The 27,727-nt window shown below is 42.5% G+C and overlaps 1 protein-coding gene across 1 annotated transcript in view; it reads left to right on the top strand.

Annotated features, from left to right (window-relative positions):
- The first annotated feature begins 6,262 nt into the window (after window positions 1-6,262).
- RAD50 (RAD50 double strand break repair protein) overlaps window positions 6,263-27,727 on the top strand; it is a 98,626-nt gene continuing 77,161 nt past the window's right edge. Inside the window, exons 1-4 of the mRNA XM_075601111.1 lie at window positions 6,263-6,397; window positions 11,490-11,678; window positions 18,062-18,145; window positions 21,455-21,606. Coding sequence (XP_075457226.1) covers window positions 11,550-11,678; window positions 18,062-18,145; window positions 21,455-21,606 — 365 coding nt within the window. The 5' untranslated portion in view covers window positions 6,263-6,397; window positions 11,490-11,549. The remainder of the gene's footprint in view (window positions 6,398-11,489; window positions 11,679-18,061; window positions 18,146-21,454; window positions 21,607-27,727) is intronic.

The raw sequence follows: 27,727 nt of genomic DNA, 5'->3' as shown, positions 1-27,727 counted from the left end.
GCTGCAACTTCTTAATGCAAATGTTGAACTTAATAACAAACAACAAAAACTCAGAATTGCAGTTCTAATTTATTGCAATGTGTATAACAGCTGCTATATTGACACTTACGAATCATGTCCTGAAAGGGGGAAAATTACTCAGACTGGTGTTTAATTGTTCTGAGTGTTACAAGTGATATTGTTACAGTACATGATTTTGCATGACTAGGCAGAGGAAAGAGTTGCAAATCCCCCTCTTTTTCACCATGTGACCCACACAGACGTGCCCTTTAATTAAAGAGAGAATCCAGCTTCCCAAAAAAATAAATATTTTTTTTGTTTTAATTTATGCAGCCTTTGATTATCTGTATTGAAAACGAATTACCTAAGCTGCCGATCGATTAGTTCTCCCACGATCGATCAACAAAATCCTGTTTCCCAGGGTTCATTAAGTGGCTGCTTTTCAGTTTTAAATCAATCCTTCAGTCATTGTAACTCAGCAGCTACAATGTATGCTTATATTACTAAGGTAACATTATCTATTGTTACAGTTTACAGCTCAAACTGCTGGGAATATTGGCAACAAATGATCACATACAGGAAAATGTTACAAATATCTTGCACTGCTGGGGAGGTGCTAAAAACTGCAATAGAAATTAAAGGATGCCCATTATATTAAAACTAATTAAAAATAGCATTAAGAGTTTAATTTTAAAATAAAAAAGGTAGTAAGTATTATCTAATACTACAGAATGTAGTTATTTTTAAAAGAAAACACGTAAGATATTGCTTGGGTGGCTCCTTTAAAATGATATTGGTATGTTGTCATCTTTTTGTACAAGTTTCATTTTATAGGAAGTAGTTTGACGTCTCACTCAAGTGACTTTTGCTACAACATAGGTTCTCTGTACAGTCTTCAACTTGTAACTTCCTGCTGTTGCAATATTTTAGCTATTAACTCCTTGGCAAATATTATATAGTCGATGCTTCTGCACATGATCTCTGTGGCTTTCGAGTATACGTACGATTTATTCCTCAGTATATCATGAGAATGATACCTGTCGCTAGGCGCATGCGCACGATCGCTGCCTATTCAGCGCATGCGCACGATTCCATCTGCATTTGCCCATGCGCACGATCTCAGAAGCTTTCGCACATGCGCACTATCCTTACCACTACCCATTTCGCAGGGGAACTGAGGTCTGATGCGCTTGGTGAGGTAGGGGGAGTGCGTGCATGCCATGTGCATGCTCCCGATCTCTACTTGCGCACTATCCCTGTCATTACGGTATCAGAGTGTACAGAACAGCGAGAGTCTGAGGTCTGATGCAGTTAGTGAGGCAGAGGGAGCGGTAGCATAAAGTTCAGAATATGTGGGAGATGGGTGCTCCAAAGATGATGAAACTTTCATGCAATAAATCATTTTAATGAGGGCTCCTATATAAGACTGTGCTATGGAGTGGGTATAGACTAAAATATCACCTGTGAGTGACCAGTTCAATAACAAAAGCACCTCTCCTGAAGGGAACAATCAACAATGCTTGAAATCACCTTGATGTAACCTCATTGGAGGAAAATAACAAGTACTGGTACTCATCCATGTATGATCATAACTAAACAAATAACTTGGAAAGATCTTACCCACTCCTTCAGTCTGAGGGAGTCCAAGGTGGCGTGCCTGCCGTAGGTGCAATTATCCAGAGGTAGAGAAAAAGAGAGAATACAGCGCACTGCCAGGGAGTCAGGTGGAATAAAATACAATTCTATTTATTCAGCACAAGTACAAAAAAACATCACCCCTGGAGGTGGAAAAAGTCCTCCTACGCGTTTCAGACACGAGTGTCCTTTATCAGGGGGAGTTTGAGCATGCCTTGTGCATGCTCCCGATCTCGTGCATGTGCACTATCCCTGCCATTACTGGTATCGGAGTGTACAGAACAGCGAGGGTCTGAGGTCTGATGCAGTTCGGGAGGCAGGGGGAGCGCTATCATAGCACGCGCACGTTCCCAATCTTTTTTATGTTTGCCCAGTGTTCTCAAACAGTATTGCTGAGAACTCGTTGCCACTTCTGCAGCCCCAGTACATGCACAGTATGCTACTTCCGTTTCAAAGGGTGTTACAACTAAACACATTTTACCCTATGAGATTTTGCTATGAGCCACAGTTGGCTAAGAAGTTTCACTTAAAAAAACAAAAGCAAAAGCACTTTCTAAAAGCAAACTTTTGAACAGGAACTTAGAATTATTTCATCCACTTTTCGCAAGATATTGCTGTTTACATTTTGTAGTTTGTTATATGGATGTAGCAGGCTTCATTGTTTCCAGAATATATGTGGTATTCTGCATCATCACAACCATTGAATCCTATGGAAACTGTGATTCTGAGTTATAATGGGATATGCTGTGTAATCACTAGCAACAGTGTCAAGTGATACATCTGTAAATGGAGGTATTGGAGTAACAGGTTATGAATCCTGATTAAAAAGGCATCATAAACTGTATATAAAATATCACACAATTAAGGTATGATACTCTATAATCTGTATGGAAAATAACTTCAATGTTGGCGACTGTAAAGATTGAATGAAACAAGCAGGTTGGGGAAACCAGATATGCTGTGTTGTAAAGCATTAGTGACGGTGACAATACATTTTAGATAATCCATTAGTTACATAGTAGATGAGGTTAAAAAAAGACATACAGTATGTCCATCAAGTTTAACCCATGATAAATTTAGACGACAGATACTTTACCCTATATTTGTACTTACAGTATATTGATCCAGCGGAAGGCAAAACAAAAAAAAGCAGTAAAATATCTAATAATCTCATAAGGGAAAAATAAATTCCTTCCTGACTCCAAGAATTGGCAATCAGATTACTATTTCGTATTTTGTTTATTGCTTATGTCTATGTACATTAGTTATTGCTGGGAGGGAATGTGTGGCCATGTGTATCCTTTGCCGCAATTGGGTACTTGTGGTGGGATATGTTGCTATGCCTTTGATACGCAAGAAGCACCAAACGGGATGACGTCACTGACCCGCAGCGCAATGTGTTGCGATGATGTCATCTCAAGCCCTGGACGGGTGCTATTTCTCAGGACAACGGAGGACTGGATCAACATGCCCCTTGATGAAGTTCAAACGGACGAAGCTCGTAGGGCGGTATTTTTAGCAGAAGCAAGTGTTTGGAGCATTGGTACTGTGAGGAATTACCCACCTGAGTTTGATTCCCCTGATACGGTGACTTGCTGTGGATGGCCGCCACGGTGTTCCCTGAGAGAAGAGGTTCTACCTGGACTTTCCATCGCTCCTTAACCCAGAGTGGTCCCACTGCCTACATTTTAACTCTGCTTGTGAGTGTTACTGTTTTTAATATTATATCACTATAAAGCAATCTGCACTATCCTCTGTGTCCTCTCCTCTATTATTTGGGATTCTCCTGTCTATCCTGCTGACGATCTACGGCCCGAGTTGGTTATTCCTAATAACCGAATGGCTCCTATTATACACAATAAATGTGAGTAGGATTAATGCTATATACCCTTGGGAAATGTTTCCCTTTTTTTACACTATTGCACTATTGTATTTTTTACTTTTTCAATACATACCCATCTGGATGTGAGTGCGCTCTTGATCTTCTGCTTTCAATCAGATTAATCCCTGGATCAACATCCTTCCCATGTTTACTTATTTGGTATATCCCTGAATACCTTTCCTTTCTAAAAAGATGTACAACCTTTTTCTGAATATATCTATTGTATCTGTGATCACAGTCTCCATGGGTAATGAATTCCATATTTTAGCTGCCCTTACTGTAAAGAACCCTTTCCTCAGGGGTGTAGCTCAGGGGCGCGCAAATGTTTCCCCCGTGCGCACCCCTGCCTTCTCTCCTCGGCGTCTCACCCCCCCTCCCCCCTGCTCAACCCCGGCGTCAAATGACGCGCGGAGTCATGTGACATCACATGGCCAGGAAAACGTGGTCACGTGACCCTGCGGTGTAATTTGACACCGGGTTACCAGGGCGACGTGTCGCTGGAAGGGTAGGTAAGTGTATTATAGATGCCGCCCGGCTTTTAATTTAAATGCCTAGGGGAAGAACGCGGGGCCTCTATAACTGCCGCGCCCCCCATAAACTCTAGCGCTCCCCCCAGTTTGCGCACCGCTGATCTAGGACACACGATGCTAAATACGTCATCAGACGGGGATGCCTCGGCAGTCATGTTTGTTTTGCAGCATATTGAACGTTGAAGGAAATGGCTCAACTGTGTTAAAACTGATCCGAAATAAAATACACAACTCCCCCACCCGCGCAGACAGGCCAGAATAATATATTTACTATATGTAGCACTGCTTCCCCCCCCCCCACCCACACCTCTGGGAGATGTACCCTGGCTACAGTCCTGTGTGGTGCTCAGTACAGGCATACCCCGGTTTAAGGACACTCACTTTAAGTACACTCGCGAGTAAGTACATATCGCCCAATGGGCAAACGGCAGCTCACACATGCACCTGTCAGCACGTCCTGAACAGCAATGGAGTAGTTTCCTTGAGATTTGGCAATATAGAGATCGTTAGCTACCTTGGTTAGTGCAGTTTCTGTTGCATTATGTTGATTTGAGAGGGTCAAGTAGGAAATGAGAATTCAGAAAGTGAAATATACGTAAGAAGAAGTTTAGATGCCAGAGAGACAGGCCGATAGTTAGGAGAGGTCGAACAATAACTTGTTTAAAAAGGATGAAAAAGTACCAACACAAAGAGATGAGTTAAAGATGTTAGTGAGGAGGGCGACCATGGTAGAAGCAAGAGGTTTTAAAAGATGGGAGGGAATAGGGTTGAGGCTGCTAGTGGTGGAGGTTGAGAAGAACAGCAAGAGAGATACGTCTTCCTCTTTAACTGGAGAGGAGTCAATGGTAGATGGAGGAGAATTAGGAAGGAGGTGTGTGGAAGGGTCAAAAGTGATTTCCTTGCGGATAGCTTCCATCATGCACTTGAACTAACCAGCAAAGTCTTGGGGTGTAATGGAGGGAGTGGAGCATGATGTGGTGGGTGATCGAAGAAGGGTGTCAAAGACAGAGAAGGGGTGGCATGGGTTGGATTTATGTCTGTTTATAAGAGATTTGAAATAACTATATAGGGCAAGAAAAAGAGCAGACTCAAAGCAGGACAGAATACATTTGTAGTGAAAGAAATCAGCCAGAGTGTGACTTTCTCCAGAGGCATTCAGCAGAACGAGTACACATGGCCAGAAAGCGTATGTGTTTTGCCAGGGATGTGGATTGGAGTGCCGCAGTTGTCAGCGTACAGGAGGAGCATACGGATCAAGTGGGAGGCAAGAACGTGTTGTAAGTTGTGACATGGCTGTGTGGGTCAGTGGAGGGTAAAGAAAGCTTAGATTTTGGGCTGGATTCGAAAGACTGAAGGGCAATGGAACGCAGAGTATACCAAGGAGTGGCTGGAGGTTGAGATGCAAGATGCACTATTGCAAGAAAAGCCCATAGACTGAATTTGCGCTATCGCAGCTCACAGAATAAGGGCCAGTGAGAAAGATTTGACCGTTTGTTTCATAATTTTTTTCCAGTAAAAAAGGTGTTTTTTTTAAACTCCCATGACCAACCATGTTAACTGAAGGTAAATTGCCACTGTCTGTGACAATGGCGCTTTCAAAACTTCAAAAGGGAAGAAATGATGGAGGTGCCCATGTTGGAATTATATTATCTGAAGTCACCATAATAAATAAAGAATTAGTCTGCACATAATCTGATTGATATGTGCAGCTAAACACTATGCTTGTGTTTGTGCCACATTATTTCTAATAATAATAGTATTACTACTGTTCATTGTCTTTATATATCAATATATTTATATATCTAAATGTATAATTTAAATTCTGTAAACGTGTATATATTATATATACGTGTGTGAAATGTGTTCAAATCACGTTGGAAAAAAAAATAACACTGATTCACAACTGTGCAATGCTTTATTTATGCAGCAATAAACACGTTATATTGGTAATGTAGAGGGATGTTTAAGTAGAATTGCTTTTAAATTTATTTCAGAAAAGTAAATGTATGTTGTCAAATTGATGATTATAACATGCAGTTCTGAATATATGCTCATAGCGTAATACCATTGTATTATCTGAGTGTTGCTTTTCTCTCCACGTTGGACCAGCAGACGTGCTAGAAAGTAGCAGGAATAACAGGGAGTGTGTCTCATGTGCTCAGTGACATCCCAGGGTGGGGATTGGGGTACTTGTGCATTTCTTTTTCCGGTTGAACTTTCACTTTCTTTCCCCTGCCAGGATTTACTTCCGGGGTCAGTGAGCTCCCTGATAGATCCTGGGGCTGCTGCTGTGCATATTCAGTCTGCATGGTGTTCTTGTGTTTGCTGTGCAGGGCAGAGGAGCAGCGAGGTGAGCACAGGAGGCAACACTCTCAGCAGCAAAATACATGTTTGGTTCTCACTCTCTATCCCATCTTGCTCACTTCTCAAGCTCCTGTGCATGGAGGATGCAGTGTAAAAGGAGGAGGCAAATAGGCTAGTGATCATCACTTGCCCCCCTGTAGTGGACGAACTACTTTTGGGTGTGGGTGCTGTACATAAGAGATCAGTCACATACATTGGTATTGTGTAAAAGTGTATAAACTGCAGCCCTGCTTCCAGCCCCCATGCTTGTTCCTCTTAGAAGGAATGCATGTGTGTTAAAATTAAAAAAAAAAAAAAAAAAAGTGGGTGGAGGGGATAGGATCTAATCGGGGCAACAACAAAAATAGGCTAGTGATCATCACATGCCACCCATTAATGCAGAAACTATTTTTGGGTGGGGGTGCTGTACATGTGAGATCAGTAATGTATATACATTGTAATGTAAACATGTATAAACTCGGGGTGTTGCAGCAAGCCATTCCCCCCCCCCCCCCCTCCCCCCCCCCCCCCCCCACCAATGTACTCTTGCTTCCAGCACCCATGCCAGCCCCTCTTAGAAGGATTTGACTGGAAGCAACTTGTGTTAACTAACATTTACATTATGTGTGTTACATGCTGTAAATGGTGCATTGCTTGTGATGTACTGCATTACTTTCTGTTTTTTTTGTAGCAGTGATGTTCTCTGGGAGGAGACAGATGCAAGTATACAGTAGTCTTTTTGAGTTTGGAAAACGCATGCAGTGCTGTACAGAACACATAATATGCATGTGCTGTGGGTCACGTTAAAAAATATGGCATTTGTAATGATTTATTTGGAATAAACAATGCATCCTATTTTGCAGCTGGTTGCTGCATGTGTGGTAATGTAAAGCCTGAATGTTAAAAAAGAAACAGAGGCTAATCAGTCAAAGTAGGAAATGAGATGCTAGTAGAGAGATAATGGCATATTTAAGAACATGGGGTATGCAGATTTTTTCCATTGAGTTAACATTAAGTATATTTCAAGTTGTGACTGTGTATGCTGACACATTACAAGCACTTTGAGATACTTATCATTGTGCACTCAGGGAGTGGGTCCAACAACAAGATATTGGATTGAAATGTTTGTAAACTTTAATTTCTATGGGAAAGAAGCATTGGTATTTTTTTTAAATGGTATTTAATGTCGCTTGGTGATAACAGTCAGTTCTCATCCTCGTATAATTTTTAAAAAAAATTTCTGTTCATTGATTAGAAAGTAATTACAAAGCGTTCATTAATCCTACATATAAAGAACAGCTAGCTGATAGGCCTGAATTAAGCACCACTGGGGGAATAGGCTAAACTTATTAGTTGTTCACAAGATACAAAAAAAAAACGTTATTTTGAAGGTGATTGCTTATTTTTATATAAAGAATCTCATTACACTACAGGGTAATTCAGTATAGTCAGAAGTGACTGTTATTGGTCGACAACTCCCATTGGCTTCCATAACGGAACAAACAGCGCTTTGGATTACACTGAATGATCCTGTACTGTAAAAAAAAAAAAGAAATAAGACGCAAATGAGTCGTTGGTTATCGCAATACTATTTGCATCTCCTGAGCAATACTGATTTAGTCTTAAATCTGTCAGAGAACCAAGGTCATCGATTTTTGTTTTATTTTTTGCGCTTGCGCAAACTGATGAGAGAACTAGTGCGTCATGTCCAACCGACATCTTTTTAGATAGGAAAGGTATACGGGGATATACCAAATAAATAAACATGGGAAGGATGTTGATCCAGGGAGTAATCTGATTGCCAATTCTTGGAGTCAGGAAGGAATTTATTTTTCCCCTTATGAGATATCATTGGATGATGTGTTACTGGCGGGGTTTGTTTGCTTTCCTCTGGATTAATATACTGTAAGTACAGCTATAGGATAAAGTATCTGTTTTCTAAATTTACCACAGGTTGAACCTGTTGGACGCATGTCTTTTTTTCAACCTTATGTAACTGTCAGGGTTCAAATATTAAATAAATATAAAGGAGCACTCGCAATACTCAGTCAGTTGATCTTGCCACGGGTGCACGTCAGTCCGAACGTAAGATTGGTGAAGTACAGTACAGAAATTAAATCACAAACTGCACTCCAGTGGTCTTGTGAACATTTTATAGCAAAGCGTATTACATGGTTACAGAGAAAATCAATGTTTCGTTCCCCACATGGACCTATTCAAAGAAAAAGCATCTATGTTCAGAAACTTTGATTTTCTCTGTAACCATGCAATAATCATTTTGATACAAATTTTTCACAAGATCATTGGAGGGCTGGTTTTCCAGGGTTAGAATATTGGCATCTTGGAATGGAGCCGTCTTAATGTGTTTTAAAGTTTAGACATTTTTATGAAAACCAAGGAGCTTATGTTTGTAAGATCGAATGCGCCTCTGACACGTCCCAAACATGTCATCGTCCGTTATCCATTGTTATACTGTTCAGAAATAATATGGCCATAGCTCGGTATATAAGACCTTCCTAAGGCATGCGCGGTTGGCAAGAGCCGACTGCACAGGAGCAGCCGGCAACATTTTGCCCGGGGGCCCGCGCATATTCCGCTGCGCCACTGCCTTTATTTATTTATTTATAAAATATTTTACCAGGAAATAATACATTGAGAGTTACCTCTCGTTCTCAAGTATGTCCTGGGCACAGAGTTAAGACAAATAATACATGGTTACAAGTACAGTTACATAAATGAACAAGGTATACATTATATACAAGACATTGCGTGCACAGTTAAAGAAAATATATATTATGAGCGTATGAAACAATTACAGACCAGATTAAAGTGTGAGACAGCCTTAGATTTGAAAGAACTTAAACTGGTGGTGGATGTAAGAGACTCTGGTAGGTTGTTCCAGTTTTGGGGTGCACGGTAGGAGAAGGAGGAACGGTCGGATACTTTGTTGAGCCTTGGGACCATGAACAGTCTTTTGGAGTCTGATCTCAGGTGATAGGTGCTGCATGTGGTAGGGGTGAGGAGCTTGTTCAGGTAGCTGGGTAGCTTGCCCATAAAGAATTTAAAGGCAAGACAGGAAAGGTGAACTTTGCGCCTAGTGATGACCAATCTAGTTCTTTGAGCATTTCGCAGTGATGTGTGTTGTAGTTGCATTAGAGAACAAAACGACAAATTGAATTGTAGAGGGTGTCAAGTTTGCTAAGGTGGGCTTGAGGTGCCGTGCCATATACTATGTCTCCATAGTCAATAATTGGCATTAGCATCTGCTGTGCGATACGCTTTCTGACCAGGAGACTTAGGGAGGATTTGTTCCTGTAAAGTACCCCTAGTTTGGCATAGGTCTTGGTTGTCAGGGTATCAATGTGCATTCCGAATGTTAAGTGGGAGTCAAACCATAAGCCCAGGTATTTAAAACTAGTGACAGGGGTTAGGGTGGTGTTAGTGTTGGTTCTAATATGGGGCTCAGTCGCTGGAAGCTTTAAGAATTTAGTCTTGGTCCCAAATACCATTGTTACAGTCTTGTCAGTGTTTAAAAACAGTTTGTTTTGGGAAATCCAGTTTTCGAGTCTCAAAAAGTCAGACTGAAGTATGTGTTGAAGGTCAGAGAGGCTTTGGCTCTGTGCATATAGGATTGTGTCGTCTGCATACATGTGTATTGAGGCTTCCTTACAAGCTGTGGGAAGATCATTAATGAACACTGAGAAGAGTAGGGGCCCCAGAACAGAGCCTTGCGGGACACCCCGGGTGATATCCAGGGGGTTGGAGTTAGAGCCTGAGATGGACACATGTTGGGATCTTCCTGATAGGTAGGACTGAAACCAGTTTAAAGCATGCTTCCCAATTCCAGAGCTCTGGAGTTTGTTAAGCAGGATAGCATGATCAACTGTATCAAAAGCCTTTGCAAAATCTAGGAATACTGCACCAGTGAGTTGTCCCCGTTCCATTCCACACTGGATTTCATTGCAAACTTTTAGCAGGGTAGTTACGGTGGAGTGTTTGGGACGAAAGCCAGATTGGAATTGGCTAGGGAAATTTGTCTTGGTATAGTAATCGTTTAATTGGGAGTGGACACATTTTTCCATGACTTTGGATAGAATTGGGAGAAGTGAGATTGGTCTGTAGTTTGAGACAGTGGTTTTTGTCCCCACTTTTGAAGATTGGGACAACTCTGGCAGTTTTCCAGGGCTTAGGGATATGGCCTGCAGACAGGATAGAGTTGACTATGGAAGCAATTGGTTTGGCAATGGCTGGGGCACCAAGTCGTAGGAACCTAGATTGTAGCAAGTCAGGCCCGCATTGGCTGCTTAGTTTTAGGAGCGCTTGTGTAATCTCCTCTTCAGATACTGGGCCAAGTTGAAAATTGGGGGCAGTGTTGGGAAGGGGTGGGGCTACGTGGGCACTCCAAGGATGAGATTCAGGTTGGTGGTTTGGGCTGCGTTTCGCTAATAGGTTAGTGGCACACCCCACAAAGTAATCATTGACTGCATTTGCAATGTCAGTGGGGTTTGTCAGAGTAATATCCCCCTTAGTGATATTACTTGGTTGTTGATGGTTAGGAGGCTGGAATATACTGTATTGTTGATAACCTTCCAGAAGTTAGCTGGGTTTGATGTATTTTGCTTTCCTTTGTTGCTGGTGAAATCTCCCTTCCTTTAAGCTGCAGTTCAAACAATATCCTACATATAATTTTTTTTTTAATTTGGAAGTATTAGGCTGCAGACATAGTACGCGTGCGACAGTCCTGCAAATAGATTCGCGCGGTTGTCACTGAGCGGTTTGTGTCCTCCGTTGCTGCTTGTGATGGCGAGGTGTGGCCGTGACATCACCAGGCTGAACAAATGAGGTTCGCCCTCATTTGTTCAATGGCTCACGTGACACGGCCGTCGCGCGAAAAATGAAATGGTTTTGTCGCCTCCAAATTCTGTTGCGCACCGTATGGCCGGACGGTGCACTTAATTAATTTGTTCGTGCCAAGGAACGCGATCGCGTGCGCTACGGCCGCAGCCTTAGTGTGCATCTTAATGGCTGCTAAGGACCTGTAAGGTTAACTCGTAAAGTATTTTTTTTCTTTTTTTGACAATTGATATTTTACTTTCTAGGGCTAACAAATTAAAGGATAATTTAAAAAATATCCGAATAGAAACCAACAATCTACAAAGATGTCTAAAATCGAGAAGATGAGTATCCTAGGAGTGCGGAGCTTTGGCGTAGAAGATAAGAACAAACAAGTCATCACTTTCTTCACCCCGCTGACCATTTTGGTGGGACCCAATGGAGCAGGGAAAACGGTAAGTTTATCTGCTTGATCCGGAACACTTCATGTTATTAACCATAACATCAAATGCAACATTACAGGAATAGGTCCAATAAAAGAGTAAGTGCTACAGACATGGAAAATAGTATGAAAGGTAATTATCTGGCTTTAGAGCGTAGAATCTGAGAAGTGCAGAAGAGGTGCACAAGGTACACATCTAAAACTTACATAAAATAGCACATTGGGCAAGCAGGAAAGTTATGAAATGTACAAGGTTACTTGTAATATTAAAAACGAAAAAATTGTGTGGTGTTCAGAACAGTAATCAGACATATATAAATTGTAATAGTTCCAATAGAATTTACAGAACCCTTAAGGTATCAATTGATATGAGGTTTGAATAGCTAGGTACAAAACGCTTGCCTGGGAAACCTCACAAATCATAGCAGTAACGGTTTATCACATACAGTGCCCAGAAATAACAGCGTGTATAATTTGACCATACCTTCCTTCAGCCATCTGGAGACATATGGGGTTCTTCCTAGTCACAATTAGACTCACTTCTTGAGTGCAGCATCCTGACTTTACCCCTCGCGTCCTAGGGTCCTGAGTGTGCCATCCGTTTGTAGGAATTGCTGAAAGGTAATAGGAGAAAACCGGAGCACTACCAATGGAACAGTCAAAAAAATATATCCACAGTGCGTTCCCATAAAAATATAACTATTTATTGGTCATAGAAGAAAAGATTGTAAGCTCTTCGGAGCAGGGACTCCTCTTCCGAAATGTTACTTATTTGAAGCACTTATTTCTGTTATCTGTTATTTGTTATTTGTATTATTTGTTATATATATATGATTGTCACGTGTATTACTGCTGTGAAGCGCTATGTACATTAATGGCGCTGTATAAATAAAGACATACATACAAAAGAAACCAAGGTGTATCCCCGCGTTTAGTGCCGTAGCACTTTAATAAGCCATACATATATGTAAATAACGAGTACATTTGTAGGTTACGTGTATGCTGCAACACCTATTACAGCGCGGAATTGGGGAACTCCCCCTGGCGCACTCGGCGTGAACTGGTCCTTTGTTTAAAAAAAAAGAAAAAAGTCTTCTCTGTATGTTTGTTTACGAGTCTAATGTAAAAACAAAGTTTTGTTATTCAAACGATGGCTGCCGAAGCGAAGACGTTGCACGCCTGTCGCACTGACGTTGCGAGTGCCCAGTCGTTCACGCTGACGTTGCACGCTTTCCGCGCTGACGTCACGCCGAGTGCACCAGGGGGAGATCCCCAATGCCGCCATGTGATAGGTGGTTGCAGCATATATGGAACCTACAAATGTACCCGTTATTTACATGTATGCATGCCTTGATAAAGTGCACGGCGCGAAACGTGTAGGTAGGGAGATACCTTTGTTTCTTCTATGACCAATAAATGGTTATATTTTTATGGGAACGCACTCTGTGTGTGTGTGTGTGTGTGTGTGTGTGTGTGTGTGTGTGTGTGTGTGTGTGTGTGTGTGTGTGTGTGTGTGTGTGTGTGTGTATGTGTATGTGTATGTGTATGTGTATGTATATGTGTATATATATATGTATGTGGAGTTATGTGCTGTATTTAATACATTTATTTTCATTCACCTGAGTGCTGTCTCCCTTTTTGCTGCTATGCGGTAATGTATACTTTTATATATATATATATATATATATATATATATATATATATATATATATATATATATATATATATATATATATATATATATATATATATATATATATATATATATATATATATATATATATATATATATATATATATATAAAAATCACATTCAGTTGGCACACTGATGCTTGTCCCATATGCACATGTAAACAAATAGGTTTTACCAGATTGGAGTCCGGAAAAAACGAGCCAGCACACAGTCTAGTAAGTCCAGTAGAACTATATTCAGTTTAACATGGCACCACATCCAACGTTTCGATCATCTAAACGTGACCTTCCTCAGGGACGTGCCCCTCAGGAAGGTCACGTTTAGATGATCGAAACGTTGGATGTGGTGCCATGTTAAACTGAATATAGTTCTACTGGACTTACTAGACTGTGTGCTGTCTCGTTTTTCCGGACTCCAATCTGGTAAAACGTGTGTGTGTGTGTGTGTGTGTGTGTGTGTGTGTGTGTGTGTGTGTGTGTGTGTGTGTGTGTGTGTACATACATACATACATACATACAGCTAAACCCCGTTATAACGCGCCTCGCTATACCGCGATTCGGTTATAACGCGGTTTTCCCGTGGCTCCCGTTTAAAAAAAAAATTTTTTTTACAAAAAATATATTTAAATTTTTTTTTTTTTTTGCACACACACTGCACACTGCACACATACTGCTCATTGCACACACTTACACACTGCACACACACTGCTCACACACTGCACACTGCACACACACTGCACACACACTACTCACACACTGCTCATTGCTCACACTGCACACACTGACACACTGCTCATTGCTCACACTGCACACACACTGCTCACACTGACACACACTGCACACTGCACACACACTGCTCATTGCTCACACTGCACACACACTGCTCACACTGACACACACTGCACACTGCACACACACTGCTCATTGCTCACACTGCACACACTGACACACTGCTCATTGCTCACACTGCTCACACTGCTCACACTGACACACACTGCACACTGCACACACACTGCTCATTGCTCACACTGCTCACACTGCACACACTGTCACACTGCTCATTGCTCACACTGCACACACTGACACACTGCTCACACTGACACACACTACACACACACACACTACACACACACACACACACACACACACACCCTACACATATACATAAATCAGCCTTACCTTGGGGATGATTGGTGAGGCATGTGGCTGCAGGGGGGGGGGGGGCGTGCCGGTGGGGGTGGTGCTGCGGTGGAGGGGATGATGGCTGCGGGTGCCCCCGATGCTGCGGGGGCTGGTGGGATGGCCCGGTGCAGCGCGGGGGGGCATGGGGGGGGGGGGGGCAGGACGACCCTGCGCTACGGCAGGGCCAGGGGGCCCTGTATTGCGGCGCGAGGGCCCTGTGCTGCGGCGGGGGGGAGCCGGACCGGAGGGGAATCCCCCCTCCCATCTCCTGTCACGCGGTGACAGGGGAAGCGGAAGCCGGAGGGGAATCCCCCCTCCCATCTCCTGTCACGCGGTGACAGGGGGAAGCCGGGACCGCGGGGTAAATATGCACTGATGTGGCGGCCATTTTTTTTTTTAAATTAGCGCGACCCCGTTAGTAACGCGGTGGTCTCGGGGTGGACCCCGAGGACCGCGTTATAACGGGGTTTAGCTGTATATATATAATTATTATTTTTTTGACTGTTCTATTGGTGGTGCTCTGGTTTTCTCCTGTTCCCTTTCTACTTGTAATATTAAACAATCTGAAGCTTTATGCTGTGCACATTTATTTCTTCAATCAGAGTAGCAGAACATTTCGATGAAAAGTATGATGTTTACACACACACAGGGTATAAATACAAAGCTCCATGATTGCCCCGTGGTATTAGGAGAATGTCTTCAAGGCCATCACCCCAAAGGCCTTATATTGTTATCTATGTCATGCCTTTTTTTTCTTGATCAGGTCCACTGCTCCCTAAAGATGTAGAATAGAAGAGGGAGAAATCTCTGATTTACAGAGGTTCCATGAGTTTAACACCGATAAGAATCTAAGGCAGATGAGGTAAAGAAGGAATAACAGAGGGGGTATTACATCAACAGGCAGACAATAAATGGATGAAAGGGACAGTAAGAAATAGGACCAATCATCCATCAGCAGTGTAGAGGGGGGGAGAAGGGGATACATTGTAAGATTAACAGTATGGGAGTATTATGTCCTTTGTGTCAGTGTGATAATTTTGAGTATAAATGTTTGGTGTTCTTGAGTGCTTTTAAATTTTCCTTTGAGGATTTGGATTTTTCAATTAAGGATATGCATTTCGTTAGCAATCATAGAAACTAAATGGGGCAAAAAGAGAGCGAAAAGCGCCCAACCCCCATAGCATAAGACAAACCGCTGTAGAAAAAGAGGAGACGGGCATGGCAGAGATCGTACATAGCAGCATAACTGCTCAATAGAATAGATTCAAGAAAGCAAAAAGTGCAGTATCACACAGAAAGCACTGTTAATTTGAATGGCCATTTTTAGTGCTATTCTGCATAATGTAGAGAAGGTAAAAGGCCCTGCGTTCTCCTCGAGCACCGCCAAACTCCCAGCCCGCCCTGCATCACTGTCAGGAATCTACAACAATGTCTAGTTGTTGCTACAAAGGGCCTTCGGATATTGGTGTAAATTGAAAGGGGGGTATACTGTACATTTATAGTTACTGTAGACCATGCCTTGAACATGACGTATAGTTCTGAACAGGAGCACCGGCAGTATACCAACATTTTAAAATAAAATTACATTAAACAAAACAAAACATTATTGCATAGTATCTAACTCCGATGTTTCGGCTACAATGAGGTCCTTCATAGGGGTCGTTTTTTTTTTAGTGCCTTTTGATTAGTGGTCTTGACCTGAGATCATGTGATCTGGCACCTTCTGAATAGTTATGAACTAACTTTGATTTAATTGAACTTTTCTTGCTGATTTCTTGTATGATTCTGAGTAAACTTGCATTATATATACTCCTTTGCAAAGTTCTAATATATTTAATGTGTGTTATTTTAGGCGGTAACAGGTTAAAACCTTGCCAGATAAAAAGAACGCACATTTTGTGACAATCGGCATTTTTGGCCGATCAACTCCAGTCCTTAAGTCCCCCCCAACTGGTCAGGTTTTCAGGATATTCCTGCTTCAGCATAGGTGGCTCAGTCCCTGCTTCAGCATGGGTAGCTCAATCAGAGGCTCATTCTTTGACTGAGCCTCTGATTGAGCCACCGGTGCTGAAGCTGGGATATCCTGAAAACCTGACCAGTTGCGGGGACTTAAGGACTGGAGTTGATCGGCCAAAAATGCTGATTGTCACAAAATGTGCGTTCTGTTGCTGGGGCGTGAGGACTGGATTTGAGCATCCCTGAGCTAGACCATAGAGCAGGCCTGCACCACTCCAGTCCTCGAGGGCCGCAAAGAGGCCAGGTTTTCAGGATATCCCTATTTCAGCACAACTGGCTCATTCATACTGAGTCATACTGAGCCACTAAATGAGCCCTCGATGACTGGAGTTGTGCAGGCCTGCCATAGTGCATTCATTTAAGTTAAAACTGCAATCCCGCCTAACTAACCCCCCTCCGCAGCTGGACTACATAATTTTCACTTCGGGGGCCCTCTTGATGCCAGAAATACTTACAGGTGAAGTTACCAGTGTTTGTTCACTGATCAGTATGTCTGGAACCAGGTGTCCCTGAAGCCAAAAGTAACACGGTTCAAAGTGGGAGGGCTAAAACAAAACACGATTGCTGCTTTAAAGGTCTTTAAGAACAGCCTAAAATATATACATACTGTGTGTTTACACTATGGGGGAGAGGGGGGGGTGCTTAAAATCTGAAATAAAATACTTTAGAAATTCAAAGGATCAATTTTTCTAGTGTAATTTCTGACACCGGAAACATCTAATCTCAGACTAATTAATCCTGATTTTTTTTTTTAGTGGAGGTGTTTTTCCTATAGAGATTTACTGTATGATGTTTGTTTTAAAATTAAAGTATGGCGTATACTTAGATTTTTGCCTAAGTGATGCATTTCAAAACTCCATTTTGCCAACCCGACTTCATCTACATCATGAGATTTAAATCCAGTCCATGTTTTCTGACACAGATTCCAATAGTCCAGAGTCCATGAAAAATGAAAACGTTTTATGGTGGTATGTTGTCAAAACATGACAACGATTAAATGTAACAAAAACAAGTGTGTAGTTTGAATTAGTCCCTTCATTACTTTAACAGATTTCTGTGTGCCCTTGCAGCTATTTTATGTAAAATTGAATTTCATGGTGACATGAATGGGGTAGATTTTTTGTGCTGGTATTTAAGCATTTTTTTCTCTATAAAAAAATATATTGAGCTTTAATCCTTTAAACCTTTTATGACACCAGAAGTCCAGCAGCAGCAGCAGGGGGCTACGGGACTTCAGCAGTTGCAAACAAATGATTAGTGGGTAGCGATCATGGTTGCCATGCACCGCCATATGTACCCTCTTATGTTTAAATCACAATCACTACTCCTTTTAGTATGTGAGGGCTGCATTAGTCTTGTTACCATCAGACACTCGTGGTCATATCTGAAGTCCCTCAATGAACACAAAGGTGGTAAAATATGAAGAATAACATTTGTTTTCAGTGAAAGTATGTTATTAAAAATATAAAAATTTAATTTGTATGCCACTTATTTATTTTTTTCCAGACTATTATTGAATGTCTCAAGTATATCACTACGGGGAATTTTCCACCAGGCTCAAAAGGAAACACATTTGTACATGATCCAAAGGTACTATTTGATATAAAATGTGCATGTATTTTTGTACACATGCGCACACACACACGTGCTATTCAACAAGCACTCATGCAGATAGGACAAATTCACATCGTTTTTGTGAAAAATAACCAATGTGATAATAAGCGTGTTCACCTACATTTTATTTATACTGTGCTAAAACCAGTTGTTTCGAAGTGGGTTTAAAAAAAGTGCCTGCTCAGAGGTTCTAAATTAATTAGTGCTACTCTGTCCCACTAGTACCATCATCACACTTCAAATGCTGCTTATTACACATATTTGCAACGCAGCAGTGAAGAGTTTTGGAGACCAGCAGCTCTTGCATGACCACACTCCACTGTAATTTTTGAATTGTAGTAGTCTGTGTTTAAGTTAGACTACTTCTAAAACATCTCACTGGTGCAAAACATTGGCACCATATTGATTTATTTCAATGCTTTCCTTTTTTCTTATGTTCCAGCAGGGAGATTGAGAACTCACCCCTCTATTTATGGCATATTCTATGATGTTGTTTTTCTTTTCTGGAATTAGCTGCTAGCGGTATTCTAATATATGAAATAATCATTTAACATGATGGAGGAAACGTTGCATATCTGAGTACCTTAATTGTTTTCCCACCTGTGATACATGTTGCTCCACTGGACCGCACATTCTAATTGTAGGAGGTACATTTCATCAGACTTCGTTTTCTGTATGGGTTCACGTTTGCAGCAGCATTCCCCCCCTACTAGTTGTATTTGCACTTTCCTGCCCCCCTTTTTCTTAAAGGATGAGAACCAGGTATTTGAACTGAAGGGAACTTCTCTTGGAAAGCAGCATATCATGTTTGCCCATTCTATCCTGGAGCATAACATCCAGGATTTTAAGCCTTCGGATGCCATAGGAGGGAGTCACTAGATCATGGTATCTGGCATTGTAATAGCTACGCTGTGCACTTTGTGTGCTCGGTTTCCGGGGAGCTTGCGATCTGAAACACAGGGAAATGGAAGACTCCTAGTCCGTCTCCGGATTAAGGAACACCGTTATCATCCGATCGCTCGGAGCGGTCGCGTGATTTGCCTGAAGGGGCTGTGGGTTTAATCAAAGCTCACTTGTATGACTTAAAGCGTTTTCATCTTAGACCCAAGAAAATGATTAGTTACTGAGTAGAGTTGGTGACAGCCTTGGTCTGCCACTAATACCTTTTTAAAAGGTGCAGCCCCACGTAGCAAGGGCAAAGGTTTATCAATGTCATTGTCACACACACACACACCCACCCTTACCTGTGGTTTCATTTCGCCCCCTCCTCCCCTGCGTCGCGTGGCCGCCGGGTTCCCTGATTGCGGCAGCCATTTTTTGCCCCAATTCAATGCTTTATTGGTACCAGCACACAGAGACAGACGCCCCGCCAGCCCACCCTGCGATGACTGACCCATGGTGTAAGATCCCCGGCACCCTGCTCCGGGTATGTACTGTGTGGGGGTGCCGCCGGGTCCCCTGATCATGGCGGCCATTTTTCTCACGATCCTGGTTAAAACGCGGTTGTATCGGCTGGACCCCGAACACCGTGTTATAACGGGGTTCAGCTGTAAATGTTTTATGAATGTGGCTTATTTGTAATATGAAAAAAAGAACTTATGCCTGCTGGCACTTGTGAGGTGCTACTTTCAGCATTGCCCTAACAAAAATATATATTTTTAAAAGACTCTCAAACTATATGTATATATATATGTGTGTATATATATATGTGTGTGTGTGTGTGTGTGTGTGTGTGTGTGTGTGTGTGTGTGTGTGTGTGTGTGTGTGTGTGTGTGTGTGTGTGTGTGTGTGTGTGTGTGTGTGTGTGTATATATATATATATATATAACACACACACACACACACACACATACACACATATACACACACACATACACACTGTAGGGGGTTTATATAAAATTCTTCAGCTATTCTTGATTTCTTCACCTAAACCGTATACCTGATCTTGTTTACGGTATGACATGGGCATCAGAAAAGGCTGAATACTTTGGGACTACTTCTTGCTTCAGCTGCTTCTGGAGTGTGTTATTATAGTAGAAGCAGAAGACGGGAAGTTTATTACTAAGTCTCAGTTCACTACAGCCTCTCTTATACTTCCAGTGTCACACGTGATCAGCAAGACTTCGGTTTCCTGATATTTACAGTGCAATTAATGAAGTTTGTTGACTCGGAAAAGCTTTGCAATAGGTAAAGAAACATCTCTGTAGCATGGTGAATGCTCCATGAGATATTTTTTCTTTAATGGCGGTCTATGATATTTGCTTTAAATTAAAGTATTGAGAACATTTTAACATGTGCTTTAGGAGGTTAAGCACCTTCCTATTCATACATGAATGCAGTGTCACACTGTGTTATTCTTTAGCGTCCTGGCATCGTACGCTCTGATCATCTCGTCTTTCTGTCTCCTGTGCTCTCCCGGGAAACCTCTCGCTGTACTGGTTACACAAAATAATCCACAGGAATGCTCCATGTTGGAACAGAAAGATACACATTTATTGTGATCACATTAATCTACACTTAAACATCTGTATTAATTCAGTGACTCCTGACCAGACATGTTGGCTCTGCCCCTGAACCCTGGCACTGACGACGTTTGATAACCTACCTCACCAATGTCTTTAAAAAGAAATTAAACTTTAGTCATGGTATACTGTACGTGCGGTAAAAACTCTTGATTCACAACTGGTTAAAGACCGTAAACGGTGTGTAAAACTAAATTAATCTTCTTACACTGCTGGGTCTTTAATGTTCCTAGGACTTGTTCTTTTAAATAAATTCTGAAGGGAGATGTGAAAAGTAGCTTAAATGGACACAATAGATCTGGAGAAGGTGCAGGCAACAAGATTTATTAAAGTTACAGAATGGTAATCTGACACAAATAACTTTTTTCTGTCAAATAACCTTTTCCTTCCTCTATCGGCATTTGCATCAGCGAGGTGTTTAATCCATTAGCTCCAGTCAAGATCTGCAGTGCAGCTTCTTAAAAGGTTATATTTGGCTCTTGGTAGAAGATATACAGAAAGTAATCATTATCACAGATATCCAGCAGTTGTCTCAGTCGCACTCGGGAACAGTAATGTCGACGTCAGGAAAACATTAATATTGTTTTATTAAAGCATTGATGAACAGTGCACAATGTTTCGGGAATCACCTTCGTCAGATTTGGTGCTTCACTGGATTATCCCAATGTCTGATACAGCACCAAACTACCATGGACACCAATCATCGTGAATGCCTTTACCCATGTGTGTGTAAAAGAAAGTCCTTATTGTTATTTTGCTCTAGGTTGCTCATGAGACAGATGTTCGAGCTCAGATTCGCTTGCAACTCCGAGATGTTAATGGAGAACTTGTGGCAGTCCAGCGATCAATGGTCTGCACCCAGAAAGGAAAGAAAACTGAATTTAAAACATTGGAGGGAGTTATAACCAGAATAAAGTGAGTTTGACCTTTTTTTATTCAGAATACATTCATGGCTAAAGTTACCAAACGTCCTGGTTTCAACAGGTCTGTAGACAAGAACAAATAAGGACTGAAAAACTGTAGACCTCATACAGATATACTGTAGCTGGTGCGTTATGGTGAATATTTTGCATCAGCACTGCCACTGAATCCTATGTAAACTCGGTGATATTCTGCATTATAACAGGATATGTTGTGTTATCTGAGGGAACAATGTAACACATTATTTTAAAATTATTGTTAAAAAGTCTTCTAAAATGTTGTCCTTTTACTAATGACATAATTAATATTATTGTTATGTAACGAGCTAAAATAAATTATTTCGTTATTGAACAATATCTTCATAGGTAAATCAGACATTTTGTACAAAGCTAAATGTTTTTTATAAAACTCAAGAAGATAGCCTGGAGGAATAACTCACTGGTAATGTCTAACTGCCTTTTCAGTGGATGAACCTGGTTCAAATACATTCCAGTTGCTCTTGTGACCTTGGGCAAGTCGCTCAATATCCCAGTGTGGCAGACACCAAAATTAGATTGTACGCTGTATATGCAGGAACGCATTGTGCCGCCAACATTTTAGATACATCACTCAGGTACACTGTCGGTGCTACAGTAATATAAGAAGAAAAAATACATACATACATATACACGCATTTTCGGGGTCTTAACAATTCTTCTGGCCCGTTTCCACACAACCCAAAAAAGGAGTGTGGTGCTTTCCTTTATTAACTAATAGTTAAGCATCAAAAATATAACCACCAAGTAAAGAGAGAATATACCGTATCTACGATTTCCTGATAATACTGACAAATAAACTGTCCGTTCACTGAGCTATAGTGTATACTGTAGCTACACAAGAACACTCGATCACTTATTGATGGATAAGTATTATTGATGTTTGCAAAATAATTCATTCTGCTCCTAGTTAGAGTATCAATATATTAAATGGAAATAGCCATGTTAGTCCAGCTGCGATAGTGCAGAGTAAATGAGTACTTCAGTAAAAGGTTTCGACCAATACTGAAGTACTCATTTACTCTGCAATATCAATAATGATCCCAAAACATACATATCTGTATAAATTATTGCAATTGTCCATATCTCTTTTCTACACTTAAGGCTATATGTAGCTGTTGTCTTCTAAAGGGGTCATTTTTTTGTCTCTTTTTTTTTTTTTTTTAAACTTTGGGAGAATATCTTTCTAAAATAAGATTGAAAATTGCAAATAATTCAGGGTCGTGCATTGTTTTTGGGTGGTGGGGACCATATAAAATTTACTATATATACTTTTTGAGGAACTTTTTTACGGGGTACTTCTGTTCCACGGGCACCTATAAATTAAGTTACCCTCATTGAATTAGTCTACGTAGTGCTGTCTGTCTATTTCTATTTTATATATTGGTCCCTAAACATGCTTTATTGCTGCTACGCCCCATAATAATGTGGTAACAGCCACTGCTGATAAGGGGTAGCCCCGTGAAGTGGTGTTGAAGCCACCGCACCTTTCCCACCTCTGAGCAGCGGCAGTGGGGTACAGAGGGAGCAGTATTTGATGTTAAGACGGTGACCTGGGCATATTGAGAGCATGCTGAAATAATTAGTCAGAACTTGGATTGAGTTGAGTGCTGGTTGAATGAGAAAGATGTTGACTTTGAGATTGGATTGGAGATATGTATTTAGGGGATTTTATACATTGGATCTCAACGATGGTACTGTACTTGTTAAAAAAAAAATATTTTTTTATTTTATTTTTAGTATAACGAGCAAAGTTACAGCGCTCATATAAAAACATTACAAAGTACAGGTAAACCCCGTTATAACGCGCCTCGCTTTACCGCGATTCGGTTATAACGCGGTTTTCCCGTGGCTCCCGTTTAAAAAAAAAAAAAAAAAAAAAATTAAAAAAATTTTTTTTTTAGTTTTTTTTTTTACTCGCTGCACTCACTGCACTCACTGCACACACTCACTGCACACACACTGCTCATTGCACACACTGCACACACACTGCACACACACTGCACACACACTGCACACACACTGCTCATTGCTCACACTGCACACACTGACACACTGCTCATTGCTCACACTGCACACTGCACACACACTGCTCACACTGACACACACTGCTCACACTGACACACACTGCTCACACTGACACACACTGCTCACACTGACACACACTGCTCACACTGACACACACTGCTCACACTGACACACACTGCTCATTGCACACACTGACACACTGCACATTGTTCACATTGCACACACACTGCTCATTGCTCACACTGCACACACACTGCTCATTGCTCACACTGCTCATTGCTCACACTGCTCATTGCTCACACTGCACACACACTGCACACACACTGCACACTGCACACACTGCTCATTGCTCACACTGCACACACTGACACACTGCTCATTGCTCACACTGACACACTGCTCATTGCTCACACCGCACACACCACACACACACACACACACACATAAATCAGCCTTACCTTGGGGATGATTGGTGAGGCATGTTGCTACAGGGGGGGGGGGGCGCTGCGTGCCGCTGGGGGTGGTGCTGCGGTGGAGGGAGGTGATGGCTGCGGGGGCCCCCGATGCTGCGGGGGCTGGTGGGATGGCCCGGTGCAGCGCGGGGGGGCAGGTAGGTGGGGGTAGGTTGGCGGTACGGCCCGGGGCGGGGGGTGGGACGTCATTGGGGGGTGGGGGGGTGGCGGGGCCCTGCGATGCGGCGGAGTGGCAGGACGACCCTGCGCTACGGCGGGGCGAGGGGGCCCGGTCCTGCGAGGGGGAGGGTGGTGACGGTGCTGGGGGGGTTGGTGCTGCAGGGGTCGAGGCGGCTGATCACCTGTTCCGCGGGCCTCCCTCTCGCGCCGGAGCTGATGACTTCCGGCAGTTTTTTTTTCTTCTGTTCCCCGGGCCTCCCTCTCGCGGGAAGGGGCTGGGAGGGAGTGGGAGGGAGAGGGAGGGGGCTGGGAGGGAGAGGGAGGAGGCATGTGGCCCGCATGTAGAGCTTCCGGACACCTCTTCCTTCCTTCCCTCCTCACTCCCTCCCGAACAGGCACGCGGCGGCCATTTTTTTTTTTAAATTAGCGCGACCCCGTTATTAATGCGGTGGTCTCGGGGTGGACTCCGAGGACTGCGTTATAATGGGGTTTACCTGTAACATACAGTAAATAGGATCAGATAAGCGTAAAACCAAAACCTGTATTTTACCTAATTAAGCTGTAGAGAGCAGGCTCTTCTAATGACTTGGAGTAGGTTCTAAGTAACCCAAGTGATTCAGAACAGCGCTAGAAAACACAGTGCTTTATAAATTGTGATACAAATAATAAATGTGTAAGGTGAAATAGAAAAATTCTCAACCTTCAGAGGGAATTGTACAGATTCCCTAAAGCAACAGTATACATCCAGGGTATGAAGGGAGCAATAAGTCAGGAACACCCCAAAACACCCAAGAAAAAATACGATGGTACAATAAAATCACATGAGGATGGTGGAACAAAACTTGGCTCGTGCAAAATGCCTACTTACAAGAAGTAAATGAAAAGTCGGCATAAATCGGGGACCAAGGCAAACAGGAACTCAGGAGGACTCTCGCTCGAGATGGAACTCAGGAGGAAACACAACGGAAAGAACCCAATAGTGCAGACCAGTATGTACTTTATAACAAAAGGAAGCTACAATATGTACTCACAATGTGTACAAATTAAGCAGGCACATTAGAATAAGGTAGAGCAGTGATTCTCACGCCAGAAAGGTGGTATCAGGGCCATCTCCCTTCGGTACTCCCGCAACTGGGTGGCGTCTGACGTCACATCCGTCGGTAACTTGGCAACTTCCGGTTACTCGGGGGAGGAGGCAGGTACACGGCAAGGCGGTCCCCTCTGTTCTGGATCGGAGCTCACTGCGCAGACTGTGAAAGCTCTACGCGTTTCGCTGATCTACTGTCAGCTTCATCAGGAGAAATATTGGAGTAGGTTCTCCCAGCGGGTCATGGAAAGAAGATGCAAGACACGCACACTGTGTATTCTCCAAGATGATGATTTTATGGATTTCAGACCTGAATCTTATGCCCATTTTGTCTTTTGATCTGGGACAGAACACCTTTGTCATGGGGCACAAAAAAATATTTTATTTCAAGTTTGGTCAGGGTATATAAGGCTTAAAGCAGCAGTTCAAGCAACATCCTACATGTGTTTTTTTTTTTGTTTTTTTTAATAAATCAGTTCTGTACTAAGACATTTTTTAATGTTTCTAAAGTAGGAAGCATTTCCAAAGTGACAGCCCTTCCCCTTCTGATAGGCTCTGGATCTTGTGCCCCGCCCTCTCTCTAGCAGTGAACCAATTGTATCTAGTAACTGCCAAGTCAATCATATTCCAGGAACTACATTGCCCAAAATGCTGTGCAAGAACTGAATTAAATAGCCCCAAGCAAGCGATTGATTACAGGAGAACAGATCGATCTGCAGCTTAGCTAATCACGTGTCGGTGTGCAGATTGTATTGATGCACATATTAAATGGGGAAAAAAATATATATAATTATTTTTTTTTTTTTTTTTTTTAAACGGTAGCTTGTACTGCAGCTTTAATAACTCGCTGCCAGAAGTTCAGAAAATTGTAACAACGTCAATATTGTTAGGAGAACCTCCCGATCGTACACATGTGAAATGCATTTACAAATGTAACCTGTTTGTAAATGCATTTTCTACTATTTGTCTTAGTGGTCGTTTATTTATTTCCGCACTATTATAACCAACTCTGGTCATGTTATACACAATCATAAGACACTGCTGTTGGTTGTGCAATGCTCAAATTATTTTAATTTATGTTGGCCTGTAATAAATATCAACGGCTAAGTGTAACCCTGTAGACTCTCTGATTTTAAGCGTCTTTAAAAAAAAAATTTAAGTCGCCCACATCACAGCTTAAAATTATATTTGAGAGGCTGAACCTAAACATAGGCCGCTGTTTACAAAACTGTCGTTCTGAGAAAACAAAGTATCTGCTCAATTGTTTGATTACCTCGACCTGCAAATTAAGCAATGCAAAAAAGTACATTTTGATGGAACAGAGCTACTGTACTCTGCACGGCAAAGTACGGTTTGTAAAAAAAGGTTAACCCCATATTTGCCATACTGCACCCAACGTAAAGTTTTCATGGCTATATCATGACATTGGCACGATTGTGTATGGGGCTACCCAATGCAACAAAGGCGGCATCCCTCTAGTCTACCTAATTTTCCATTCCGTACCCACAGGAGAAACATCTTTTTTTAGTTCAAATTAACATTTATTGCAGACTAACTGAAAGACCCGGCGTTGCCCGTGAGTTAAATTTCCCGCTAGGGGGGGGGGGGGGGGCAGTGGACAGGAGGGGGGGGGGGGCAGTGGACAGAAGGGGGGGGTTGCTTAAAATATTCAGGGTCCCTCCTCTCCACTCCCCCTGTATGTTTCTCCGCTCCCCCCTCTCTCTCCGCTCCTCCCCCCGCCCCATGCGCAGCTCCCGTCCCCACCCTACAGTGTCTGAGACACACACAGAGTCACACACACACACACACACACAGTGTCACACACACACACACAGTGTCACACACACACACACACAGTGTCACACACACACACAGTGTCACACACACACACAGTGACACACACACACAGTGACACACACACACACAGTGACACACACACACACACACACAGATATGTCACCTCTCCTTCCGGGCGCCGCCATCTTAGGCACTCGGCGCCACGAGGCAGCTGCAGGCTGCCTGCCCACTGCCTGTCCCCCCGCCGGGGAGGGAGGGAAGTGAGCGCCGGGGAGGGAGGGAAGTGAGCGCCGGGGAGGGAGGTGAGTGTGATGGGGGGGGATTGGACACAGAGAGAGAGTGTGTGTGTGTGTGTGTGTGTGTGTGTGTGTGTGTGTGTGTGTGTGTGTGTGGCTGAGGGGGAAGAGAGTGGCAGTTGGGTGACGTCAGAGCCACCTATCTGATTGGTCCTCAGCCTCTGGTCAATCAGATTCACCGCAGCTAGTACCAACCTTTCGATTTTATATATTAAGATAACAAACACAGGGTGAAATGCA

The sequence above is a fragment of the Ascaphus truei genome, chromosome 5, assembly GCF_040206685.1.
Source record: "Ascaphus truei isolate aAscTru1 chromosome 5, aAscTru1.hap1, whole genome shotgun sequence".
Classification (NCBI taxonomy): domain Eukaryota; kingdom Metazoa; phylum Chordata; class Amphibia; order Anura; family Ascaphidae; genus Ascaphus; species Ascaphus truei.
The sequence above is the reverse complement of the archived record's forward strand: the minus strand, read 5'-3'. Positions and strand labels throughout refer to the sequence as shown.